A 25,543-nucleotide genomic window follows, 5' to 3' on the forward strand; every position below is an offset into this window, starting at 1 on the left:
CTGGCACCTGTGACGCAGCAGCCCACGCCTTCCCGAGTGCCAATGCCGGGATCGGGAGGGCTGAGGCTTCAGACTAACAAATGAGCAAGGAAAGCTTTGCCCCACCCACAGAAACAGCTAGAGGGCTCCTGGAGCCCAGGAGCACAAGGAAGACAGTCCATGATGAGGGAGGAGGGCATCAAGTCACAGAGGGAAGAAGTCAGTCATTGTAGCAAGTATAACTTACCATGGCCAAGGGCCTTTGACAGAACTTTACCCCATCTTCACCTTGATCTATCGGCATAGCTCCAGCCCTTCAAGAAAGCCAAGAAGGGGATCAAACGCACAAATCACAAAAGTCTGATTGAAGGCATCTCTGTGGAGCTTGAGCAAGAGACGCTCAGGACAAAGAAAAGAGGATTCAGAGATAAGAGGGGCCCATTTTTCCAAGAGACAAGCAGAACATTTAGATGTTTCGAGATTTCGGAACACCCAAGAATGCGGTACCACGAGACGAACGACAGGCACCTTAGCGGTGCGCACCCAGGCCGACAGCCAGGCCCTCCAGGGAGGCAGAAAAATGGAGTCAGACTCCCGTCCTCCCACTTCCTGCGGGACAGCCTTGGACCAGCTCTTCAACCTCGCTGGTGAAATAGGAGTATCTCCCACTTCACAGGATTGTTCAAAAAGTTAGGTGAGATACAAAAGAGAAAAGAGACCCTTGAACTTGGGGGTTCCGGAGGAGGAGAGATGTGAGGGTGCAATCTGAACAATGCTGTAAGAAAGGGACAGGTCCTGAGGAGACTCTGCGGGGGGTGGGAGAGTAAAGTGAGGTGGAGCTTTTCCCAGAGGACAAGAGATATTTCTGGGCTCGTATGAAATAGATCTGCTGGATCCTCATGTCCAAAACCTCACCAACTGGCTTCAAGAAAGAGCCCAAAGGAACCAGCAAAACCACTAGAAAAACAAATAAAAACACTCAGTAGCTGCTGGTATTAAGCTCTCAAGGAGCTTACCATGTAGAAATAGAGAAAAGAGGTGAACACAAATTACTGACCATGCAGACGGAGTGTGATGATAGGGCCAGAACACAGCAAAGAGGGAGACTGGCCAGGGGACCCGGAGGATCGAGGAAGGCCTTACAGAAAAGGTGGCGGTTCAGCTGGGCCTGAAGGATTGGAAAAAAAAACCCCACAACTAACAATAAGGATGGCAGCAAGGCCTCAGCTGCTCACGCGGCGCCAGGCACAGGCCACCACCTCAGTTAGTCCTCAAAGGCCCCTCTCACTTTGCACAGAGAGGTTACGTGACTTGCCTCAAGTCACTCCAACTAGCGGCAGAGCTGGGATTTGAACCCAGTCTGTCCGACTCAAACCCCAGCTCTAGGGTTTCACCCGGTGGAAAGGAGGGTGAACGGTGGTGTTGGCGGGGGCTCTGTGGGAATGAGGTGGGCAGCTCGGGAAGCCAGTATAGACAGGCTGTGTACAGCACCACAGTTAGGCCCTAAGATGGGGCATGTGACAGGCCGGAGAGACAGGGCAGCCCGGGCCGGAAGGGGAGGGAGTCCCAAGTGCCTGCCAGGCCCCAGCCTTGGGGGATGTCCCTCCTTGGGGCCCAGGGGGGCTCCTGAAAATCTCCCCATTGAGGAACGGCCTCATGGGAGCTGGGCGGGTGGAAGCTCCACATGATATTTTGGGAGCCAGCTTGTCTTCCAGAGTTCGTGCTGGCTAGTGATGAAATGGGTTGGCACTCGGCTTGCATGGTGGGGGGAGGCATACTGGGTGTGGGAGGAGGGTGGGCCCAAGATTAAAAATAGGCCTCAGGGGGCTTCCCTGGTGGCGCAGTGGTTGGGAGTCCGCCTGCCAATGCAGGGGACACGGGTTCGTGCCCTGGTCCGGGAAGATCCTACATGCCACGGAGCGGCTGGGCCCGTGAGCCATGGCCACTGAGCCTGCGTGTCCGGAGCCTGTGCTCCGTAGCGGGAGAGGCCACGACCGTGAGAGGCCCGCGTACCGCAAAAAAAAAAAAAAAAAAAGGCCTCAGGGAATCCTCAGAGGGAATTATTCCTGCAAAGATCCCCCAACAGACACCACCAGGCACAGGGTCCTCAAGGCTGGGCTCGGAGGGAGAGGAGGGCGAGAGCGGGATGTGGTCTCAGTCAGGTGTCCTCTGGTCCTGACTGCAATGTTCTAGGGGTCTCTGGATGATTCCGGGGATCACTATCTGGTTCAGGGGAGGGGGTGAAATTCTGCCTCCTTCCAGTCTCCCAAAGCTGCAGGACCAAGAGGAAGGGAGACCCCTCAGTGCTTGTCCTGGGGCAGGCTCTCCCCAGGAGGCAGTCTCCCCGGCTGTTCTAATCACTTGGGGAAAACAACGTGGATCCCAGTGTCCTCAGATCCCAGCCATCTACCCTAAAGGCAGAAGCAGATGTCATTTCTTACCTCACCCCCCCCACCCCCGTCTTTGCTCCTGGCCACTCCCAACCCAACGTCACTCCTAAGATCATAAAAGGATCTTTCCAATCCCAGGACACCACGTGGCCCCTGTATAAATGTGTCTGCACCGGGTTTCTCCCCTTCGTCGCACTACTGACATTTGGAGCCAGATAATTCTTTGCTGTGGGGCTGCCCGGTGCATTGTGGGATGTTTCGCAGCATCGTGGCCTCTACCCACTACATGCCAGTAGCACCCTCCCCGAGTTGTGGCACCCAAAATGCTTCCAGACATTGCCAAGTGTCTCCTGGGGGGCGCTCCGCCCTCGGTTGAGAACCACTGCTCTAGGGACAACAGGACCCGATAAATTATTAGAAGCCCTGAAAGGCAGGCACTCAAAGGGCCTGGTGAGGATGGACTTGGTCACAGGCTAGGCCCTGAGCAAGGGCAATGAAGCCAGAGCACAGCCTCAGGGCTGCCCTTCCATCCCCCTGATGGTCACAATGACCAAAAAAGGGCTGCAGCTCATATTTACAGATGTGGACTGGAGTCAAATAAATCTCTCCAGAAACCCTTTCTAAGGAGACCTCTCAATCGAAGTCTTAAAGCAGACACCCTCTTTGGCCCCGAAGGCTTATGTTCAGGTCAACATGACCTGACTCTGCTCTGACCCATCCGGTACAGCAGGCCAGGGGGACGTGGTCACCAGTTACCAGCTCAGACCCAGGACTCTGTGAGCCCCGGGAAGAGGCTACTATGGGTCCCTGTCCACACTCAGTACTGATGAGGGCAGGCCTCCCCACCTCCGTATGGCGTTCCCGCCTTCCCTGGTCACAGACCTCTCCCTCCTCTCTAGGTCTCTCGAGTTCCTAGAACGTTTGAGATTCCTGCCGCTCAGTTGGCCCTTGTGTGGCTTTGCCCTGTTCACTTTTAACAGACTCATCCTGTGTCCTCAAGAGCCGAAGGGCTGGGAGGGCGGGGCCCATGTTTTTTTCCCCTCAGTACCCAGTATAGATGGACAATATATTGGCCAAAGGACACGTGGATAGGGACTCTGGGCTTGCAGTGTGTTGCCAAAGGTGGTACCAGGTGACAGCGCTGGTCCTGGGGAGGGAACATCAGCAAGAAGCCAACTCCGCCCACCCCTGCAGTAAATGTGGGTGGCACCTAAAAGTATGACAAACAGCGCAAACACTCAGGTTTGCTCAGACGGTGGTGACAACACAAGACAGCCTTCCTGCAGGGTCAGGGGATGATGCGACATGAAGGGGGCACCACCCTGCGGAGGAGTGCCGCTCTTCAGAGCTCGGGGCGCACTGAAAGCAGGTGCCTGGGTGGGAGCCCGACTGCAGCAGGGAGCAGCGGCTCGGAAAGAGCAGGCGGATTAGTCACAGTGTCCCTACAGCAAGGGGAAGGCGCCAGAGGAAGGGGACTCCCCGTTAGATCCTCATTCAGTGGGTTGAAGAAGAGCAGGTAAGAACAGTGTGAGGTCAGCCGGAATCCCGCCGCCGGCCACCACGAGCCTTTCGGGGGACGAAGGGGAGGAGGAGAGGGCAGTTGACAAAGAGGAGAGACATCGGAAGTTCAGCCACCAGGAAGCTCAGCTAGAACCAGGAAATACAGAGCAGATACCTAGTAAGAGAAGGGCTGCAAACCAGCCAAGACAGCACCTCCCAGGGCATAGAGGCTCTGTGTTCCTGGTTGCACTGAGCTTGCTGGGGGTGGAGCTGGAAAAGGGTCCCTGCCACCAGCTACAGAAACTGGTGGACCCAGAGAGAAGGACCAGCAAGAGTCTGGGCACCACCTGGGCCTCAGGTGCCAAGCGATCAGGGCACGGAGTCAGAAGGTGGAGCCAGGAGCCACTGAGGATGCACAGCGGCTTCTCCTGCTTTGGAAGAAGGGTCTGGCTTGGACTCTGCTTGAGGCGGGAACTTCTCAGGGCTGGAAACAAGCTGTGGAGGCTGCTGTCAAGCAGAAGCCCGGCCAGAGGGAATGCTTCGCCTGCCATAGCCACCCTGTGCCTTGTGAGAGGCAAAGAGGCCACGGCACTGAGAGAACAGCGCCGATGCCCAGAAGTATCAGCTCCCGGGGTGGGGGAGAGTCTGGGAGATGGAGCTGAGGGGACGCTGAGGACACTGTCCCGCCTGCAGGGGCTGCCCCAAGAGTCTCCTGAGCTCCCGCATGGGCTGGCCTCGAAGCCACGGAAAGACAGCCACCGACCCGTGGGAGAGCCTGCGCCCCTTCGGAGGGACAGGAAGGGACAGGAGAGAGAGGGTACTGCCCAGACGAGAGGCAGGACCAAGCACCTCGCCAGTCCGTTCCCCTCTCAGGCCTGCTGCCCCGACCTTGCTCTGAGCCCAGGCCTGCCTCTGCCCTAGAAAGGCCCCGTCTAAGGGCAGGCCACACCCCACCCCACATGGCCCAGTCTTCCTGCCCTAATGGGACACCGACTCAACCAGAGTCTGGCCAGAGTCTCCCCATCCCTTAGCCCCCCAGGGCCCCGCCAGTTCAGGTTCCATCTTATTCCTCCCAGCCCCCCAATCGCCCTCCTGCCAGATTACCTGATTCCTCAGCCCCAACCCTTGAACCCAGCCCCTGGCACCAATCGGAGCCAGGCTCCGGGCTCCGGCCCCGGGGCAGCCTCCTCCCTAGCGCAGCATCCTGGTCCTTGAAGCCTGCTCACTGCAGCTGCGCTCCTGGACCCTCCCAGCCCACCCACGGCCTAAACCTTCTTCAGAACCACGCCTTGCTGCTGGCCCTGACACCTCGCCCCCGCACCCCAGGCAGCCCGCTCTCCCCACTCCCGTTCTGTCCCAGATACAGCTGGCCCCTAGCCTTCTTCTTGCTCCCCCTACCTGGCGCAGGTTTCGAGTGACCCGGACGTCATGCCAGGCGTTGTCGTTGAACTTGCCGTTGACGGGTTCCACAAGGGCCTCAAAGGCTCCCGAGCCCAGGTTGATGACGAGCCAGACGGCCCCAGATTTGAGGGACAGGTTGACATAGTCGGCCGACTTGCCCGTGTGCAGCATCAGCCCGTTGCGCTGCAGGGTGCGGAAGGCCAGCGTGATCTCGTCCGTGCTGCTCTGGATCGGGTTGTGTGACAGGTCATAGCAGAAGAACTCATTGCCTTTGAAGGTCGCCACAAACTCCTCCTTGCCTGGACGCCGCGGTGGGGAAACGGGAGAGGGCTGAGTGGGGCAGGGCACTCCAGACCCTCCCTCTTCCCCTCCAGCCACCCAGGCGCAGGTCCTGGACACCGGGAGCCCCTCAATCCCAACTGCAAGCTTTAGGCTCTCTCCCCTCCCCGTGCTGTCCACCCTCCTCTCTGGACCCTGCCGTCTTTGCTGTCAGAAGTCAGCTTCCCCCACGTCTGTCTCCAAAGCAGGAGGCTGCTAAGTGGCTCTCACACTGACAGCTGACAACTAAGCTGCCACACGGCCAAGCGAAGCAGACGTTCTCACTGTCTCCTCCCGCACTGGCCCTCCATGGGCCACCCCCTTAACAAAAGGATGTGGTGGAGCAACAGGAAACTGCACCGGACGTCTTCCCGGAGTGCCCCCTATGGCGGGGCACCAAGGGTCTCCTGAGTGCAGCCCACCTCCCCCTCCCGCCTCTTCTTCAGTGATGGCCATTCTCCGTGCCTGGGGACAGTCTGAGGCCTCACCACATGGGATGGGACTAGTAGGCCTACTTCGTAGCAGTGAGCAGATGAGGAGAATGGGGTGGAGGAGGCAGGGGGAAGACACATGGGAGGGCGATGCAGGTGGCAGGGATGTGCGTCAGGGAGCAGTGGGCCACTGGGCAGGGCTGACACAGGTGGCCACCATGCCAGCTGTCACCGCCCCCCCAGCTTCCTAGTCCAACCTGAGAGGAAGCACAGACAGGTCCTAGGCAGAGAGCCTCCAAGGGTGCCCAGAGGGCAGGTGTGGGACCCTGTGTGCCAGGAGATGGCTGGGGGCAAAAGTGCACGGGCAGGTCCGGCTCTCGTGCGTGTGTGCGTGAGTGTGCGTGCACGAGTAAGCGCCCTGCATGGGGCTCCTTCCACTGGCACGCTTTAAACAGGAGTGGAAACAACTGGGAGGGCCTTAGGGACTTTTAGTGTTCTGTAAGTGGGCGACAATGGCTCCGCGGAAGGAAGGTGGGTCCCAGCCCCACACCTTCACAGGCCGGAGCCCACACAGAGGGAAGAAAACAGGCCATAGAGTCAAGGGAGCACAGAGGACCTGGACTCTGACAGTGACTCATTTCTCCTCCCAGCAGGCGGTGGCACAACGGCTGGGCCCACCCACCTTGCAGGGTGGATGGGGGGCGAACAAGACGCTGGCCAAGGGCCTTCATGGAGTGCAGAGATTCTCAGCACAGGCCCCCAGGCCCAGGAAGAAGCAGGGCACGATGCCGGTGCGGGGGGCACACGCGGCCTTCAGAGGCCCCTGCCCCACTGTGGGCCGGGCCCCAGCAGCAGGCGCCACGTGTGGAAGCCGTGGCTCTCCGGGTGCATCTCCTGCAGATGCCTCTCCCCTGCACAACGGCCCCGCTCTCCCCCTCCGGGCAGTCTGCCCACAGACTCAGTCCTCACTGCTTCCGGATGCCAAGGGACCAGCTGCTGCCCCAGAGCCTGGCACCGCACTCGCTGCAGCTGGCCAGGCCCGGTTTCCTGAGGTCACAGGGCAGCGAGGCTGGTGGGGCATGGGCCACATGGGGACAGCCACAAGCCCCACTCTGCCTACCTTGGGGCTCCAGCGGGAAGGGCCAGAAAACAAAGAGGAGGAGTCAAGGAGAAACAAGAAGGGAAAGACTGGCGATGTGGAGGGAGGCCATGTAGAGAAGGAGAAAGATGGACCATGAGGGACAGAAGGGAAATGGGAGACAGCGCAGAGCTGTGACGGAGCAAGAGGTGATGCGGGGAAGCAATCTGGATAAAGACGATGGCAAGCTGGGAGGGGACAGGTAAGGGTGATGGGAAGAGGGCCCCCAAGGAAAAGGGGACAGAGACCTCCCAGGAAAGGAAGCCAAGGGTTTCTCGGGGTCTTGCTGTTTCCATAGCAACCAGACCTGCTGCCCAGGCACTGGCAGAGCAGGGGGGGGCTCAAGGACCAGAAAAGGGAATGTGTTTGACCTTGAGTTTGCTCTGCATCCTACTCCCTCCCTGAAGCCGGGCCTCCCCTCCCACTCCCTCACCTTCACTGCAGTCAAAGAAAATATTAAAGGGAGAGTCAAACAGAAAGAAAGGAAAGAATAAGGCAACCACGTGAAAAAGTGATTGGAACAGAACAAAAGAGGCCAGTAAAAAGGAGAGAGGCGGGTCTAAGGCTGGACCACGGCTGCCAAGGCAAAGTGGAGAAATGAGGCCATTCCTCGACTCCTCTGGGCTCTGGCTCTGGTCTCCTAGGAGAGAAGGCAGAGCCAGACACTCTGGAGCCAGAGTCTCCATGTTCTCCAACGCCCGTCGCCGCCACGGACCCAGGTAGGCCCAGGGATGGAAAGAGGCTTGGAGCAGCCAGAGGGAACCTGAAAGAATTGGGGGAGAGCGACAGAAAATAGATGAGCAAATGCGAACAAGAAAACCCAAGGTGGTGGGAAGGACAGAGATAGTCCCTGAGTGGGGAGGAGGCGGTAGGACCTCTAGGGATTAGTGTGTCAGGTAAGCACGTGGCGGCTGCCCTGCCAACCGCGCTCAGAAGAGCACCAACCAGATCTAAGAGGAGCGAGACCTGAAACAGCAGGGGGCGCTCTCCCCCACCTCACCGCACGGACGACCCCGGAACTACAACTCCCAGCAGCACTTGAACAGTTACCCGCTCCCAATAGCCCCTGGCACTGGAAGGGGGTCATTGATGATACCTGTTTATCTCCCAGGGTCGGGGAACGTGGAGCCCCACAAGTGTCCGCAGTCAAGCTGAATGTGGCTAGAGACCAGTTGCTGCGGTCCTGGATCTCTAATGGCCATGGGGGCGCAGAGCAGCTGCCTCCTTTCCAGGCCCAGCTCAAAGCCCTCCTCTGGGAAGGTCTCCAGCCCCCGCAGCCCCTCCCTGCGCTGTCTGTTCAGCTCGTTTGGCATTTACTGCCTAGTAACATCTTGTACTGCTCCCTTGAGAGGAAGTGTGATGTGAGAAAGAAGACCTGGGCACTAACGCTGGCTCTTGCACCAGCTTTGTGACCTTGGCCAACAGGCAACATCTCTAAGCCCCAGCTTCCTCCTCAGGACAAAGGAACTCAGCATCGGCCTACCTCACAGGTCGCCGTGGGCATCTAGAAAGAGACCAGACCAGGTGAGGCTTCATAAACTGTAAACCATTCCACAAATAAACGACTCTCACGCTGGGATGTAACTTTCTCTGTGTGTATGTGCTGCCTCTCTCTCTAGATCAACGAATAAATTAACTCCTCTGCACAAAGTCTGCACTTTCCCTATACTTTGCACATACCACACTTTATTGTAGTTCTTTGTTAGAACATCAGTGAGCCCCTTGAGAACAGAGCCCATTCACCCATTCAAAATAAATCTGCTGAGCGCACACCTACATATGTGCCAGGAGCTGCGGAAAGCACCAGGGGTATACGAACGAAAATACCCAATCACTGTCCTCAGGGAGCTCGGTCGAGTTGGGGAGGCAAACAGGTAAAGTGACAGTTACTCGCCATGTGGCGAGTGATGTAATGGATGTGTAGACAAAGGGAACGCCGAGCAGCTTCTGGGTTTGCCTGGGGAGTTTGGGGGAGACTTCCAGTGTGGTGGCCTGGCTGCTTTTTCGAGAGTCAGCTGAAAGAGATACATACCAAATGGTTGGGGAAGAGGGCAGGGATGGAAGAAATACAGGCCAACAGAACAGCAAGTACTAAAGGATGGGACTTGATAGCCCCAGGGCTTGGCACCCACTGGAACTCCTTGAGGGGTTGCTACACTGCCCTGTAAACTTCTTAGGGAAGAGAGTCTCTTAAGAGAGGCAGCCTCACACAGGTTCGAGCCCTGGTCCGGGAAGATCCCGCATGCCGCGGGGCAACTAAGCCCACGAGTCACAACTACTGAGGCCGCGTGCCACAACTACTGAAGCCCACACGCCTAGAGCCCGTGCTCTGCAACAAGAGAAGCCACCGCAGTGAAAAGCCCGCGCACCACAACGAAGAATAGCCCCCTCTCGCCGCAACTAGAGAAAGCCCACGCACAGCAACGAAGACCCAACGCAGCCAAAAATAAATAAATTTATTTTAAAAAAGAGAGAGAGAGAGAGAGAGAGGCAGCCTCAGTGTAGAAAAAAAAAAAAAAAAAGGAGCTTGAAACCTACAGCCCTGAGATGGGATAAAGGGCCCCGGGCTGGCCTCAGGGGCATTGGCAAGCGTCAGTTTCCTCATCTGTAAACCAAGGGCAATGAGCCCTTCCACAGGGGGCTGTGAAGGGTCATTTAGATGACGCAAGTGATACATAACTTATTATAAGTGCCACATCTCCCAACCAGAATCTCCCTGGGCTGACACCTATCGTGCTTGCAGAATTTGATGGTTACATGGGGGGCTGACCCTGCTGCCTAGCCACTCTCCCAAAGAAACAGATACTTTCTAGTCATCCCTGTTCTTTGGCCTGAACAACTGCCACAAAAAGACATCTGTGGGGACTTCCCTGGTGGTCCAGTGGTTAAGACTCAGCACTTCCACCACAGGGGGCATGGGTTCAAGCCCTGGTCGGGGAACTAAGATAAGCGCGGCCAAGAAAAAAAAGACATCCATGTTCTAGAAAGAGGTCATCAGGACAACTGGGCTTTGGGAAAGAAATGGAGGTTTGTGGCCTTTTACACCGAGGCAGGTACTGCGGGTGGACCTCAGAGGGGGTTGAAGGGGACATGCCTCTGTTGACTCAGCTGCCCTCCAGAAAGTAAAGTTGGCCTACAGAGGGTGCGGGCTGCGCTCTCTGGGGACCGTGGGGCCACTGACCTTTTGTCGGCTGGTGCACATCGCTGGCTCCTCCTCTCCCGGCCCCCCCCTCGGAGAACAGTAAGGACCCTACTGGAGAAGCAGAATTGGGGAGTCAGGCACAGGGGGGCTACCCAGGCAGTCCCACCCCAGCCTTGAGGCGATGGAGGGCCCTGTCCAGGGCAGAGGGCCGGCTTGGAGGTACAGGGTCGGGGTGGGGTGCTGCTCTGGGAACTCGCTCGCTTCAGGGCCTCTGGGGTAGGAGCCAGTTGACAAACCGGGAACCATCAGCCCCACAAACCCCGTCAGACTCACGACCACTGACCTCCCCCTTCTTGCCCAGGGGTGGGGGGTGAGCGGAGGAGCAGAGGCCTCGCTGCTGGTGCAGGAGCCCCTTCTGCCCAACAATGTGCAAACAGGCCAGACCTCTGGCCCTGGGGGCCCTGACCTCCAGGCCAGATTCTCCCCCACTCTCGGCCGCGCTCTGCTGGGCCAGGTTCCTCTTCTTCGACTAGTCCAACAGCCTGACAGAGCACCCCTCTTCCAAAACCGCCCCGTTCCCGCACCAAAGCCCTCTTCTGTTTGCCCATCCTCGAGGCAAGCTGGTCTACCTCTACACCTGTTCCTTTACTGCAGTGAGTGCTCTCAACGTTGCCTTCATCCACTTCTTGGCCAGTTAGGCCGCAGGGCTTCCCAGGGGCAGGGCCACGTGCTCTGTTTGCTCCTTGTCCCTCCACTGTGCCCTCAGCAGGGCTGCGCACACCAGGAGGTCCTGCCTGGCTAAGCTCACAGTGGATGTGGGAAGGCCTTTCTCGGGGAGGACTTCCTGCTCGCCACCGCCCAGCAGCCCCAGCCCAGGCCTCCAGAGTCCCGCAGGCACGCGTCACCACGTCTGGCCTCCAGGCTGCCTTAAGTTCTCCACCCAGCCCTGACCAGCGGCTCCCAGGCACCACACCTGCTGCCAGACCCCACGAGATGGTTCTTAAGGGGAACCCAAGAATGGAGTTTAAAAGTCCTGGGGGCTTCCCTGGTGGCGCAGTGGTTTAGAGTCCGCCTGCCGATGCAGGGGACACGGGTTCATGCCCCGGTCCGGGAGGATCCCACGTGCCGCGGAGCGGCTGGGCCCGTGAGCCATGGCCGCTGGGCCTGCGCGTCCGGAGCCTGTGCTCCGCAACGGGAGAGGCCACAACAGTGAGAGGCCCACATACCGCAAAAAAAAAAAAAAAAAAAAGTCCGTGTTTGGGCCCTTACTCCAACCCCAATCCCCAGAACTGAAGCTAGAATAACACCTGGGCTGTGGCCTTTCGGGAGGTGGAGGGGTGGCTTTAGGGATCCTTCAGGGCTTCATCTAGGACAAAGGTGAGCCACAGCCAGCAAACCCAGAACCAGGCACTGAGATGCAAGAAGGATGTGAGTAAACCCACCAGGCCCTGACTCCCCACTCGGAACTTCCTCTTTCCCCACATTTCTTACCATAATTTCACATCCCTGCAAGAATCCCAGGCCTCTACCTCCCCAGACCTAAATCCATCCCAAATTCCCGATCTGAGTCTCTCCCCACAGCCCAGCCTTCATCCTGTAGGCTTCTCCTGCCTACAGGCTAAGGACACCACCCTGTCCCTATGGAAGATGAGCCCCAACAGAGGACCACCGGGGCAGGGAAGCAGTGCCTGAGGATCTGGGAGGGAGTCAGCAACAGGGAGGTCAGAGCTGGGGGATCAAGTCAGGACTCCTGGGGTCTGTCTCCAGGTTTGCCGAACACCAGGGCTTTTAAAGATGGTAAAGACTCGGTGGAAGGGAGGCTAAAAATAGATGAGCAGTCCCAACGGAACCACCAATTAAACGCTGCGTAATCACTAGCAAGTCACTTCATCTCTCTGGACCTAAATGTCCTCATCTGTCAAATAGGGTCAGGAAACATCCAAAAGACACAAGGGTGAGGGTGTACGGGGGTGGGGGGAACAGCTGTGGAAAGGGGGAATCCCACAGCGGCAGGGTGAGGGGAATGAGGCTGCCTAAAATCCACTTCCTCCAGCCCATGCTTTTCTCTTTTTATTTGGGTTCACAGAAAAGAAAGAATGAGCAGAATGAGCAGAAGGAAATAAAACACCACCATGAGAAAGAAAAAAAAAAAAAAAAGCAAGATACACTATCAGGAAAACGCAAAAAGGTGACTGGAGACAACGGCAGGAGTTCAAACATCTCTTGATGTCAGAAACCAAGGTGGGATGAGGGTGGATGGCGTGTGTCGGGGGAGGTGGGAGAGGGGAGAGCACACACGGGGACCAGCCCCCACCCACCCCAGCGCCCAAATAAAATAAAGACAAGGCAGAGGAAGGGGGTAGGAAGGCAGGAAGGAGGCGGGACAAGTGGAGGAGGGGGAAGGGGGGCAAGGGGGGGTAGACAGAAAATCCAGGTGCAGGTTGGGGGCCATCCAATCCAATCCAAACCAAGCCAGAACTTCAAACCATACCTTCGCTGTTTAACGTCAGGTGAGCCGGACCTTGGAAAGGGAAGGAGAGAAAGAAAGAAAGGAGACAATAAAAGAAGAAAAAAGAAAGAAAAGGGGAAAGAAACAAAGAAAACACAAGTCATCAAAATCAGCCAGAGAGAGGGGAGAAAAAAGCTTTTGCTGCCACAATTTAAAAACCCTTTTTAACTTGTGACAGACATCGGGGGAAAGCCCCCAGCCCAGAGCTGAGGAAAGGGGCCCGATGCCGAAACAGAGGGTGGAGGGCACGAGAAGCAGGGCGAGAGAGAGAGAGAGAGAGAGAGAGAGAAGGGGGGCGCCGGAGAGGGTGAGGGGGGTACAGGCAGAGCCAGAGGAAGGGCTGGGGCAGGGAGGCACTGCAGGGGGAGAGGAGACTTTGGTTTCTTTTTTTTTCTTCTTGCCGGAAAAAAAAAAAGGAAAAGGAGGAGAAGCATGAGGCTGGGAGGGCTGCTTTTTCCTTTTTCTTTTTTTCTTTTTTTTTTCTTCCGGGAGGCGGAGAGAAAAAAAAAAACGGTCAACGAGAAAAACGATTCAGATGGAGGAGAAAATAAAACACGACACAAAAATCAAAGCCACCTGGAGAGAGAGAGAGTGTCCTGTTAGCGCGGGATTGAGCAGACAAGAGGGATATCCAACCCCCCCCCACACCCCATCCCGTTACCCCACGAGCCTGGCAGAGACCGGGGAGACGGGGGTATGAAGAGCCTGGGCCTAGAGGGAATCTCCCACCAAAGGGGGCTGTGGAAAGGCATCTGTCCAGGTCCACCCCTCCCAACAGCCTCCGAATGGGTAACAGGCACCCTGCCCACCCGGATTCTACGAGGAAACTGGGATTCAGGAGGACAAAGTTAGAGAGACAGCAGGTTGGAGGAAACAGAATCTAGGGAAACACTGGAGCAAGGATGGGGGCCTGGATCCTTCCATAGGGAGGACTGGGGGTCCAGGCCAGCACTCTTGGACAGCAAAGACCAAAGAGGGCAGCCAAGACCCATGGGCGGGAGCCCCAGCTCTCTGAGAGGTCGACACACCTCATTCGAAACTATTCTACGGACCCCCTTTCTCTGGACAGGCCCTCTCTGAGGTGACCCAAAAGCTGAATTTTGAAAAGGGAAAACAGAAGCCCGACAGCCAAGACTGAGAGCAAGATTGTCTGGGATTTTTTTTCAGGGGTGCCTTGGTCCCTTGAGAGAGCCTGGTCAGCCCTGATTTGGGGCCCCCCTCAGCCTTAGGGGGAGAGACTTTGGCCCACTGGACCAGTACCCCAGTCCCCAGAAGGCATCAGCCAAGGAACAGTCTCCCCCAGAGAGGCTGGCAGCACCATGCCCCACAGCTGAGCTGAGACCCCAGGGCTCCCTGAGATGACCAGCCCCACTGAACCTCAGCCCTCCCTCCCCCATCCCTGCACCCGTGGTGTCTGGCCAAGAGGATGGGGAAGGAACAGCCCTGCAGCACCACCTCACCCTTGGACACCATCCCCGCTGCTGAGGCCGTGAGAGGTGGGCCCTGGGGGTAGAAAGCCGGGACCAGGACGCAAGATAGGGAAAAGCGCTCCAGGTGTCTCTGGGGCAAGGCTGAGGGCCAGGATGCCTGGGTTCCCGAAAGAAAGGCAGCAAAAAGGCCAGAAGGGCATGGCCGGGGGCCAAGGGCCTGGATCCTGTGGAAGATTTGGGTAGATGGTCCGTGTTGCCCCCTTCTTGTCTCGGGCAACACTGGTTTCTCCCCAGTGCTGGGTCTGAGGCCAGTCGGGGGAGGGGGCCACAGCTAAGGGCTGCCTCAGGACAAAACAGCTCTTGGGAAGGCACAGATTTTATCCACAAAACCCGAGGGAACCCAAGCATTTGGACCAAGTCTTATTCCTTGCTCCGAACGCCCCCCACCCTCTCCCCCAAAACTACCAGCATCTTCCAAACCCCCTAAATCCAGGACCCAGACCCAGAGCCCTAACCCCTCATCCAACTCTTCCAGGCCCAGGAGCCGAGGGACCTGTGAACCTGCCTCCTGTCCCCGCTGCCGCCTGTACCACTGCTGTGTAGGAGTGGCATCTCTGCCTCGTAGACCCTTCCACTGCCCAGCTCCCAGCCAGCCGCATTAGCATACGGCACTCTCCCTCTGTCGCCACGGCAACCAGCTGCTCAGCTCCCTCAGGAGGGACAGCACCAGCCATCCTGGGGGAGGGGAGGCCGGTTCCCTGCCCCGCCTACCCGAGGCCCAGCCCAGCCTGGCCCGGGGGTGCTCTCCCTAAAGCCTGCCTCACCCCCTGGCCTGAAATCTCTGCTCTCCCCATGCCCCGGCCCCCCTCCTTACACCCCTCCCCACCTCTACCTGTGGCATCAGTCCCTCCTCCAGCCACTGGAGAAGAGGCTGGTAGTGATGGATGGCATTACCAAGGGTCCTCTCCTAGGGCACTTTATCTGGCTGCTTCTGGGTCTTCTCTCCCCGCTACAAAAGGCTAGGGGGAAGGGGGTGGGGCTACCAGGATCCCCAAAAGGAGATGCTCGGCAGGGGCCTGTGGAGCAGGATGGCTGGGTCCCTGGGAGAAAGCTAGGCCTGAGGCACAGCGTCGAAGGGCCAGACAGGAGGGTGAAGGAACGGAGGACTCAGAGACCTGAAGAGGGACCTGCAGAGTCCAGAGCGTAATGCCACCAAGGAGTCCCCCAGCCCACCCCCCGTGAAGCCACCACCTACCAGACCCACCTCCCCACTCTCAGTCTCACACAGTGGAGGGAGGGGCAGAAAGGGGAGAAATGGGGAGGGGGAAAAGGCCAGCCCCCTTCCTCTCCTGACAAAACCCCAGGGAGGACCAACATCGAAAGAAGGAAGAAGGTTATAGGGGACAAGACTGTGAGACACACAAGCAGCCATGACACAGAGACACACAGATGCATCACATCCCTGGGTGTGTATACACACACACACACACACACACAGCCTCAGACACACAGCCCTGCACAGCCACTGACCTCAAGCACATGAAGGGCCACATCCAGACCAGCAGGCCACCATGGTGCCCCCAAGAGATGGCTAAGTGGTCTCTTTCCCCACTTGTCCCCAAAGCCCAGCTTCCCATCTTGTCCCTCTGTTCTACGATTCTACTTGTTTGGAGAAGACCTGTGTCCTTGTTCCTCCCCACAGCAGCCCTCCGGTTTTTCTTCTCCTGGGCTGGCCTTTTCCCCCTCCCCATTTCTCCCATTTCTGCCCCGCCCTCCACTGTGTCCTTCCTCTTCCCGCCTCTACTTACCCCCTCTCCTTCCTCTTGTCTGTCTGCCCCCTGTTCCCTCCCCCCGAGCCCCTTTCCTCCACCCTTTTCCCCTCTCTTTCTCCTCCATCTCTCCCTTTGTTCCGGAGGAGACATGACATCAAGAGCAAGTAAAAGTCACATCAGCACTAAATCTTATCTCCAGCCCTCAGAAGGCTGCGTCCACACAGACACGCAGACTCTCACACACGCACAGAGGTAAACACTGACGCACGGAGAGGCAGACACAGACAGGACAGATGCAGACACAGATGCAGACGCTCCTACAGAGGCACACGGAGATGTGGGCCATGCCACAGGAGACACGGTGCTGGAGGGGCACACACCTCCACACACACTCAGACACATGTACACAGGCATACGTGTACAGACGTGCACAAAGACACCCAGACACAACAGAGCAGCAGAGCTGCGTGAACAGTGTGCATGCAGATTCACACACACACACACACACACACACACACACGGGTGCCTGCCCAGAGGGATCGGGAGACCTGAGGACACCCAAGGAGAAGGGACATTAGAGAGAGAGACAAGCCAAAGCATGGACACCCCCAGGGAAAGTGGATTCCAGCCCCTTCTTTCCTTCTCCGGACTCCTGCATCCAGGGCAGGGCCAGGCCCGGGGAGCTCCCAGCCTGGGGCTGAGCACATGCTTCCCACACCCGCTATTCCAAGAAGAAAGTGTGGGGCAGGTTTGGTGACTGGGGTCCTATCTCCCTCCCAGCCCGCTGCGTGCCCGCCCTGTACGGGCCACATGAGCTCCCCTGCAGCCCAGCTGTCAAGCCTGGACCATTCAGCCCCGTCTTCCCTCCCTGACGTGGTCCACCTCAAAGAAGGAAAAGAAACAGGGAAAAGCATGGTGAGAGAAGGTTCAGACAGGAACACAGAGAGAGCCTGGGGAAGGACGGAAACAAAGAGAGAGGTCCAGGGACAGAACCCTGGAGAAAAGGAGAGGCAAAGACAAAAACCAGAAAGAGCGAGAAGGCAAATGAAGCACAAGACAGGGAAAGAATGGACAGAGAGACCCCGAAGCGAGGCACGTTCCCCGCCCTTCCCCGGGCCTGGGCTGAAGGAAGAAGCAGACCACCCCTACCTACCTAGGCCAGCCCGTGGGACAGGGGACAGGGGACTACAAGTGTGTCAAAGAGGAGAAGCTGCCACCCAGCCCACATCCCCTGACCCAGGGACCCGACCCCCCCGCCTCTGCCTGCACTCTTCAGACCCCGGAGCGGATTCCACCCAAGCACCAACCCCGACCACACCCCATCCCTTGGCAGCGTGGCCTTTCTAAGCTTCCTCAGCTGGGCTGGGCAAAAACACATCTCCTCAATCATTTCTGGACACTTCTGAAGGCTCCAGCCCCATCCCTCCAGCTCCACCCTCAGTCTGGTCTCCTCCCAGGAAAGAAGAAAGGCCAGTGGGCAGATGTGCTGAAGACAGGCAATGCAGGGACGGCCTCTACCAGGCAGTTCTCCCCAGCAAACCAGAAAGAGGGACCAGGTGAGAGGTGGGCCGAGGCAGCCAAGAGGACATCCAGACATCCTTCCCCGGGGGCCCCACACATGGGCGGGGGAGGGAACCACCAGGCCCCCCTGGCAATTGATCTGCCACCCCAGCGACCGAGAGGTACCACTCACCTTCCATGGGATGCTCCTCTACAGGCCGGCGAGGTTCAGGAAGCGGAATGCAGAAAGAGAGAAACAAAGGAGGACAGTTAGAGAGGGTACCAAGGACAGGGCTCCGGGGGGAGTGATGGAAGGTGGGCCCAAGGTCCCCTAGCACCCCCAGGCCCAGACCCAAGTCACCCAACCAGGAAGGCCCTGCGGGGATGAGACAGAGACCAAGCTGTTCCCTGAGTCAGAGCCTCACACACAGGGTCACACAGTCCAAGGGGACATGAGCCTCGAGTTACACTTCAGGAAACTGAGGCCCAGGACAGGGAGGTAACCGCTCAAGGTCACATGGGAAATCAGAGGCAGAGCCAGGAGCAGCAGTCAGGCGCCCAGACTCCCCCAGCACGCTCCCCCCACCCCCGCACTCCATCGCGTCTCAGAGACAGATGGGGACACGCTCAAGCCGGGCTCACCCTCAGTGACACACTGACACACATAGGCACTTAATGATGCAGAGACATGCATAATCTCTCACACGACTCACACCTGAAGCCTTGCACACTCGAACCCAAGCACTCCCCACCGCCACCCTGTCGGGGGAGAAAAGTCAGCGTACTCAGAAAACACAGCTTCTGCCTCAGAGTGCCGTGTGACTCCCATCCCAGTCGCCCAGTCTCTCTGAGCCCCCATTACTTCCTCTGCAAAAATGAGACGGGTGGACTAGAGCTCCTCTAAGGACCCTTCTGGCTCTGGTTCTGTGATTCTGGGATAAATGCCTTCTCAACAGCTGGGTGTGGCAAAGGGTCCCCAGGCCAGACGGGCCACTTCAGGGGGCCAGACTGGGCCCATCCCTCTGTCGTGCCACAGCCTTTGGGCAGTCAGCCCTCACCTCTCAGGGCCCTGCCTGGGCCTGTCCCTGGGGCTCACCAAAGAGATCAAGAAAGAAGGAAGGAAGGTAGGAGAGAGGGTTCCTTCAACTAAGCTCAAGCAGGCTGGGCTCCGGCCTGCTCTATAAGAGGGCCAAGAAGGCCCCTCTGCAAACATTTCTGACCTGCCCACCTACGGGGAGCCTTTAGAGGAGGCAACAGGGGGAAAAGGAACAGCACAACCTACAAACAAACAGACCCATTGGGCAAACACACACGCACGCAAGCACACCTATGTGGACCCGGGATACACACGTGTACACACAAACAGCTCTTCAGGATACACTCATGCCCGTGTGCACACACCATCTCCTACCTCCAGCCTCACTTTGTGTTCTCTTCTCATCCGCTCTTAGGGGGTTAGCTAAACTCCAGAAACACACACTGTCATTTGTCACACCTTATAGCACGCCCACAATACACACACACAGGCTGAATGCAGAATCAATACGCACGCTGTGACCTAATACATAATATGAGATGCACACACTACACCACCCCACACTCCCTCCAGGGGCTAGAGACACACCCCCCAGGAGGAACACAGCCCCCTTTTGCTATCTATCCATCTATCGGTCTCCTGTTTTCTAAACCTACACACACAAGCCTTTACATATCCATGTGTGTTACAAACACACTTCTATACAACACAGAGCTTCTTTTACCTGACAGCTGCATCCCCCAAAAGCCATGCATACAATGATTTCCTTAAATAAACTGAATCACGTGACATTTATGGTGGGGAGGGGAGCTGGCTAGGAAGGGACCCTCAAGAAAACCCTTGGGCTCCTGAGAGCAGCCCTGTGTCTGGATCTCTTTGTCGCAGTGTGCTGGGGCCCTGGTCGGTCAGCACACTCATCTCTCCAGCTCCTGCACAAACAAGGAGGCACATCACCCGACATGGCGCGGATTTCAAACCCTATTCCCACCTGCCACAAATGTGGGTCGTGCTATGCTCAGGAAGGTCAGACGACCAAGTACAGCCTGCTGCCTGCGTGAGTCTCCCCTCTCCTGGCTTCGCAGAGGGGCCCCTGGGGACTCACTGGCCTCTCTTTTTCGGCTGCCTTTCACTTTCTGCTGATTCATCTGTGCCCCTCACCTGCCATCACGGGCCCCTCCAGGCTCAGCCCCGGGCCCTCCACACTCCTCTCTCTTCTCCCGCACTCCTCCATGAGAGTGCACTTTCGTGGCTAAGGGACCCCCAAACCTGTATTTTCATCCCCGGCCTCTTCCCTGGGGGCCAGTCCTGCACCCCCAGCCGTGCGCTCTGCAATCACTCAGCTCCTGACACCCAGTCCACCACTAAAGCCGCATTTGACATCTCCACCCGCTGCAACAAAACTCCCGTTTCCCTGCCTTCAGCAAAGGCACTGCTTTCAACCAGCGCTTCTTGAACACACAGCATGTGCCCCACACTCTGTCAGGCTCCAGAGAGGCCAAGAGTTAGCCACTTGCCAGACACCGTACAGACCCTCAATGTGCGTTGTCCGCATCAGCTCCCCAGCAGCCCTCACAAGCTTGGTGTGTTACCTACCTCCTTTGCAAAGAAAAGGACACTTGCCCAGGAGCGCAAAATCACCTCTGCCTTTGTCCACTGTGCTCCTAGGTTATCAGAGCCCCCACGCTCACCCCTGACCCCCGGTTTCCTTCATTAGCCTCCTGCTGTTTGGTCCCCCGGCCCATGCCCAGCCTCGCTCTTGGGCACATGTACCAGATACACCTGACAAGTACTGCCATGATCAACACACATGCACATGCACACACACACGGTCAGAACTTTTCAGTAGCTTGGGTACAAACCTCTCTTCTGTGCTCCTGATCTGCCTTCAGAGAAGCTTGACCTGAGTGTCTCACGGGCTGAATGTCCTCATGTCCAAGATGGACCTCAAAACCCTCGCCCCTGTAAGCCCGTTCCTCCTGCCTGCACTCCCGGATCAGGTCAGACACCCAGAAATCAGCCTTGCTCTTTTTTTTTTCACACCAATCACCAGGTCCTATCAGTTCCAACTTGTAAAACTCTAAAAGCTCGACTCGACTCCTAGAAACACTTTTCATCCCTCCATCACCATCAGCAAAGCCCCAAAGGCCAGACCCTCATCAGGTCCTCTCCTCGGAACATTAATAAGCCTCTTAAAGGATCTCCCCCTACAGCCAGTCTTCTTATCCTGCAAGTCACAGTCCAAGCACCACCAAAGTGGTCCAACTGAGTCACAACCCTGCTTAGAACTCTTCAAGGCTTCCCAGGGCCTACAGGATCAAGTCCAATCTTCTCAGGAAAGTCCCTTTGGGTTTGACCATGCCTCCCTCCAACCTCCTTTCCTGCGACAGTCCGGGCTTCAGTCACACCCAATTTCTCCCCCTTTCCCTAATACGCCGCGTCTCTGCACATACTATTCCCGCGGCTTGAAACACCCTTCTCCATCCTCATTCCTCTCACCCTCAGCTGCCTGGGAAAGTCGACTCCCGCTTTCAGACCAAGTCAGTATACACTGGTCTGTGTTCTGAACTGACCTCCTAGCCATCCTTCTTTTGTGCCAGTTCTCGATATGTAGCTCGGGTTGTTATTTCACTTATCGCATCTCTATTGCGATTGTGTTTCCACGTCTGCTTCCTGGCTGGACTGTGAGATCTCCAAGAGGAAGGACAACGTCTCATTCATCTCTCTATATCCAGCTGCTTACACAGCTCCTGGCTCAGAAAAAGGCATGCCTGTGCTTGTTGAATGAATAAAACATAAGAGGTGAGCGCTTCTCACTTACCCAGCACTTCAAATGTGCCTGGCTCTTTCCGCGCTACCTCATCAACAGATACTACTGTTACTCCCTTGTAAAGACGGGGAAATCGAGGCTCAGAAAGTGGAAGAAACTTACCCAAGGTCACACTGGTGGTGACGGACAGAGTCAAAATCTGAACCAAATCTGTCTGGCTTTAAAAGTTTCAATGGGCTGCATTCTTTTTTTTTTTTTTTTTGCGGTACGCAGGCCTCTCACTGCTGTGGCCTCTCCCGTTGCGGAGCACAGGCTCCGGACACGCAGGCTCAGCAGCCATGGCTCACGGGCCCAGCCGCTCCGCGGCATGTGGGATCTTCCCGGACCGGGGCACGAACCCGTATCCCCTGCATCGGCAGGCGGACTCTCAACCACTGCGTCACCAGGGAAGCCCTCGATGGGCTGCATTCTTGGCCTGAGGTTCAGGACTTCTAGAGGCTGGCTTTAATCTACAGTTCTGATTTTATTTCCCATAAAGCACAACCACCTTGGTCTGATACACTCGACTCACACCCTCTGGACTCCTCATTTAGACCATTTTCCTGGCGGGGAAACCCTGGTCTTTCCTTTACCTCCACAAATCTCACTCAGTCATCCTTCAAGATCTATAGCCAAGCCCCACCTCCTCCTTGAAGCCTTCTCTGACCACAAGGGTTAATAATAATAGTAGCATTTATTGATCACTTAGAATAGTGCCTGGCACATTGTAAAGGATTTCCATGTATTAACTCATTTAGTCCTACAACAACACATGACCTCCATTTTACAGAGCAGGACATTGAAGAACAATGCAATTCAGCAAACTGTCCAAGTTCACACAGCTAGCAAGTAGCAAAGCCGGGATTAAACCCGTCAGCCCATGCTCTTAACCCTTCTGCCACAGGAGGCTTTCCTTGGGAGCATCTATCTCATCTCTGGGATCTACAGCAGTCGCTCTCTGCACAGCTCTCTCTCGAGCTGTCCATCCCATTCTGCCCAGAGCCGTTTCCAACAGCAGCAACTGTCAGGACCACAGGTATGAGATGTTAGAGCTGACGGAGTGAGTCCACATATGTGACTTGATTTACTCAACTTTCATACACACAGGTCTTGAGTGCCTCCCCCGAGGGCATAAATGGCATTGTCTTGGCCAACATGAACAGGGGATTCCAGCAGATTCATTATCAAGGACAGGGATGAAGACCAGAACCAAAGAAACAGTTCTGAGCAGCCAAAACTGACATGATAACAGTTATGCATTAAAAAACGGTTATTTTGGGGGCTTCCCTGGTGGCACAGTGGTTGAGCGTCCGCCTGCCGATACAGGGGACACGGGTTCGTGCCCCGGTCCGGGAAGATCCCACATGCCACGGAGAGGCTGGGCCCGTGAGCCATGGCCGCTGGGCCTGCGCGTCCGGAGCCTGTGCTCCGCAACGGGAGAGGCCACAACACTGAGAGGCCCGCGTACTGCAAAAAAAAAAAAAAAAACCAAAAAGAAAAAAAACTGTTATTTTCTCATAGGAGAGCCTCTCAGACCCAATCCAGAATCCACTCCCTCTTAGCAACATACAATTCTAACATGCTGGGAATGCTGATTTCCCAAGTTCACAAATAGAGAGAGAGAGAGGGATATGGATTGTTACCTGACAACTCCTCCTCAGGGCAGAGGTGGAAAAACTAGAAAAAGCTAACATAAGAACTCAAAAGTCAGGCATCACTTGAGCCAGGGACAAACCTCAACAAAGGAACCACTGTGTGACAGTCCGGTGCAATACCTGAGGGGAATAGCGACATCCTGAGTCACCCAGAAAAGGTTCAATCACATTCCAAATATGCTTAGGGAGGCCGAGAGGTGTGCAACATAGTTTTAAAAGATTTCCATCTGAAATGTTGTAAATGCTAGTGAGCTGTGTATTTTAATGGGATAATGCCCCCACTTTCCAGGGTGAGTTCCTCCCCGCGGGCTCCGGAAGCCTGTGAGTTTCCTGATCGATTTCCACTGCCCTCTCTCACTGCTGGGACGACAAATACAGGAACACCCTCATCACACAGTGGCTGAAAGGAGAAGCTGTGGCCCAAGGAATCTGGGGTGGTTGCTGGTTTCTAATGAAACGCTGTCCCTAGGCACCTCCAGTAAGCCAAATGCAGGTCATCCACGGACACAGCTGACTGACTGACTCTCCTTTTCGGAGGCAGCATGGAGAAGGTGGGGGGCCCCGGAGTCAGCTCGGTTCAGATCCCAGCTCTTACATCTCACGGGGTGGTCATGCCTTCAAGGCACCCAGCAAATGCCCACTAGCTGTGAGGCCCCGCTCTCTCCTCCCTTGACTGTGTATCCGATTTACTTTTTGTTCTAACTGCTCCTTCCCTGAGTCTGCAGCCACTCCTCTCCCTCCTCCTCCCAAATGAGCCCCCCTGAAGTCTCTTCACCTTCTCCTTGGCCACTTCATCTGACCCCAAAGCTTCAAATACTCTCTCTCCACACACGCGGCTCCCAGGTCTCTACCTGCAGCCCCATCTTCAACTCAAAGCTCTGGTCTCACACTTCCAACTGTCTGGATTCCTCTGTCCAGGAACACCAAGACAGGTGCATGACCTGTGGCTCAAACCTGCCCCCCCCAACTTCTCCCTCCCCGCAACTCCCACCGCCATCCTTCCGAGCAAGCAAACCTGAAACCTCATCACCTCTGCCCCTCCACGTGCGAAAGGCAGAGTCCTACAGCTTCAGTCTCAGCAACAGCTCTCAGCCACTGTTGCTGCTACTGCCACGACTGCCCCCGCCACCATTCCTTGCCAGTCCCCAAGACAGCCGAGGGTCAGGGCCCCAATATCCCTTTCCTGAACCATCTCCCACTGATCCTCCACCGCATGACTCTGCCCTCCATATTCCATTCTACCCTTCACTCCCAGCTTCCAAAACACAGTTCTTCTTACTCACGTGCCTGCTCAAAATTCTTCTGCGGCTCCATTTACCAATACTCTATACACAGCATCCAATAAATGTTGGGTGAATGATTTAAGTCAAAATTCCAAGACCTGAGGAATTCTCTGGTGGTCCACTGGTTATAACTCAGTGCTTTCACTGCCAGGGGCCCAGGTTCGATCCCCAGTTGAGGAACTAAGATCCCACGAGCCTCACGGCACGCCCCCAAAAAAGAAAAACTCCAAGACCTGGCCTCATCCTGCTTCTCCTGCTATAGATTCCACTGTTTTCCCTGTACTCCTTGGTGCCCCTCTAAGGACATGATGTACATTTCCCCCTTCCACGCCTTTGTCCTCACTAGTTCCATTGCGTAGTGTAACCTCCCCACGCCAAGTTTACTGATCAACATTCAAGGCCAGTCTTAAATAGTATGCCTTTTGCTATTAACCCCCGACTTGTAAATTCACCCCGTCTTCAAAACCCCAAGAGCACTCTGCTTATAATGACAACTACCATTTACACCACTAATTATGTACCAGACACTCATTTCATTCCCAAAACAAACCTGTGAGATAAGCATGCTTATCCCCATTTTACAGGTCAGGAAAAATTAGTCTGAAGGTTAGTACTCATCTGACTCACAGGCTGAGTGAGTAGAGAAATCAGATTTAAACTCAGATCTGAGCCTCAGGAGACTATGCTTTAATCACTAAGCTACACTGCCTCACTGCATCTCTTTGCATCTCACTGCATATGCCATGCTGTTCTTTTGTTATTATTTATTGAGCACCTTCTATGTGCTGGGAACTATTCTAAGCACTTTATATGAATTAGCCAATTTAATTTCCAAAACAACTCTGTAACGTAGGTACTATTACTGTCCCCATTTTACAGATAAGGAAACCGGGGCAGAGAGGGCTTAAGCCCAAGGTCACTGCCCAGACAGCCAGACTACAGCATCTGTGCTCTTAGCCACACCCTGGACTGCTTTTTTATCTGCTTCCCCAATTAATCAGGCAACTCCCTGGGCAGTGTCTTCTTCGTGTCTGACTCACCTTCAGCCCCCAACACAAGGCTTATCACCAAGGAGGACCTGACAACAATCTGTTGAATTAAATTGCCAACAAACCTACAAAATATGAGACCCACGCGTCTATCTCCCTGCCAACACACGCATTACCACTGATTTCATTTCTCCCCCAAGCGAGGTACGCACCTGACATTCCATCGTAGACATCTACATCCCCACTCCACTCAACGTATTCCAC

At 56.0% G+C, this 25,543-nt stretch overlaps 1 protein-coding gene across 12 annotated transcripts in view; it reads right to left on the minus strand.

Annotated features, from left to right (window-relative positions):
- NRXN2 (neurexin 2) overlaps positions 1-25,543 on the minus strand; it is a gene marked incomplete at its 5' end in the record, with an annotated part of 100,378 nt that overhangs the window by 70,369 nt on the left and 4,466 nt on the right. For 6 of the 12 annotated variants that reach the window (XM_081239325.1, XM_081239326.1, XM_081239323.1 and 3 more), the window contains 4 exons: positions 5,268-5,569; positions 10,339-10,410; positions 12,791-12,820; positions 17,704-17,721. In XM_081239325.1, coding sequence (XP_081095451.1) covers positions 5,268-5,569; positions 10,339-10,410; positions 12,791-12,820; positions 17,704-17,721 — 422 coding nt within the window. Of the gene's footprint in view, positions 1-5,267; positions 5,570-10,338; positions 10,411-12,790; positions 12,821-17,703; positions 17,722-25,543 lie in introns of those variants that run through there. The other 6 variants (XM_081239316.1, XM_081239314.1, XM_081239315.1 and 3 more) reach the window with 3 other exon arrangements.

Source organism: Mesoplodon bidens (assembly GCF_964165515.1).
Source record: "Mesoplodon bidens genome assembly, chromosome: 7".
NCBI classification, from domain to species: domain Eukaryota; kingdom Metazoa; phylum Chordata; class Mammalia; order Artiodactyla; family Ziphiidae; genus Mesoplodon; species Mesoplodon bidens.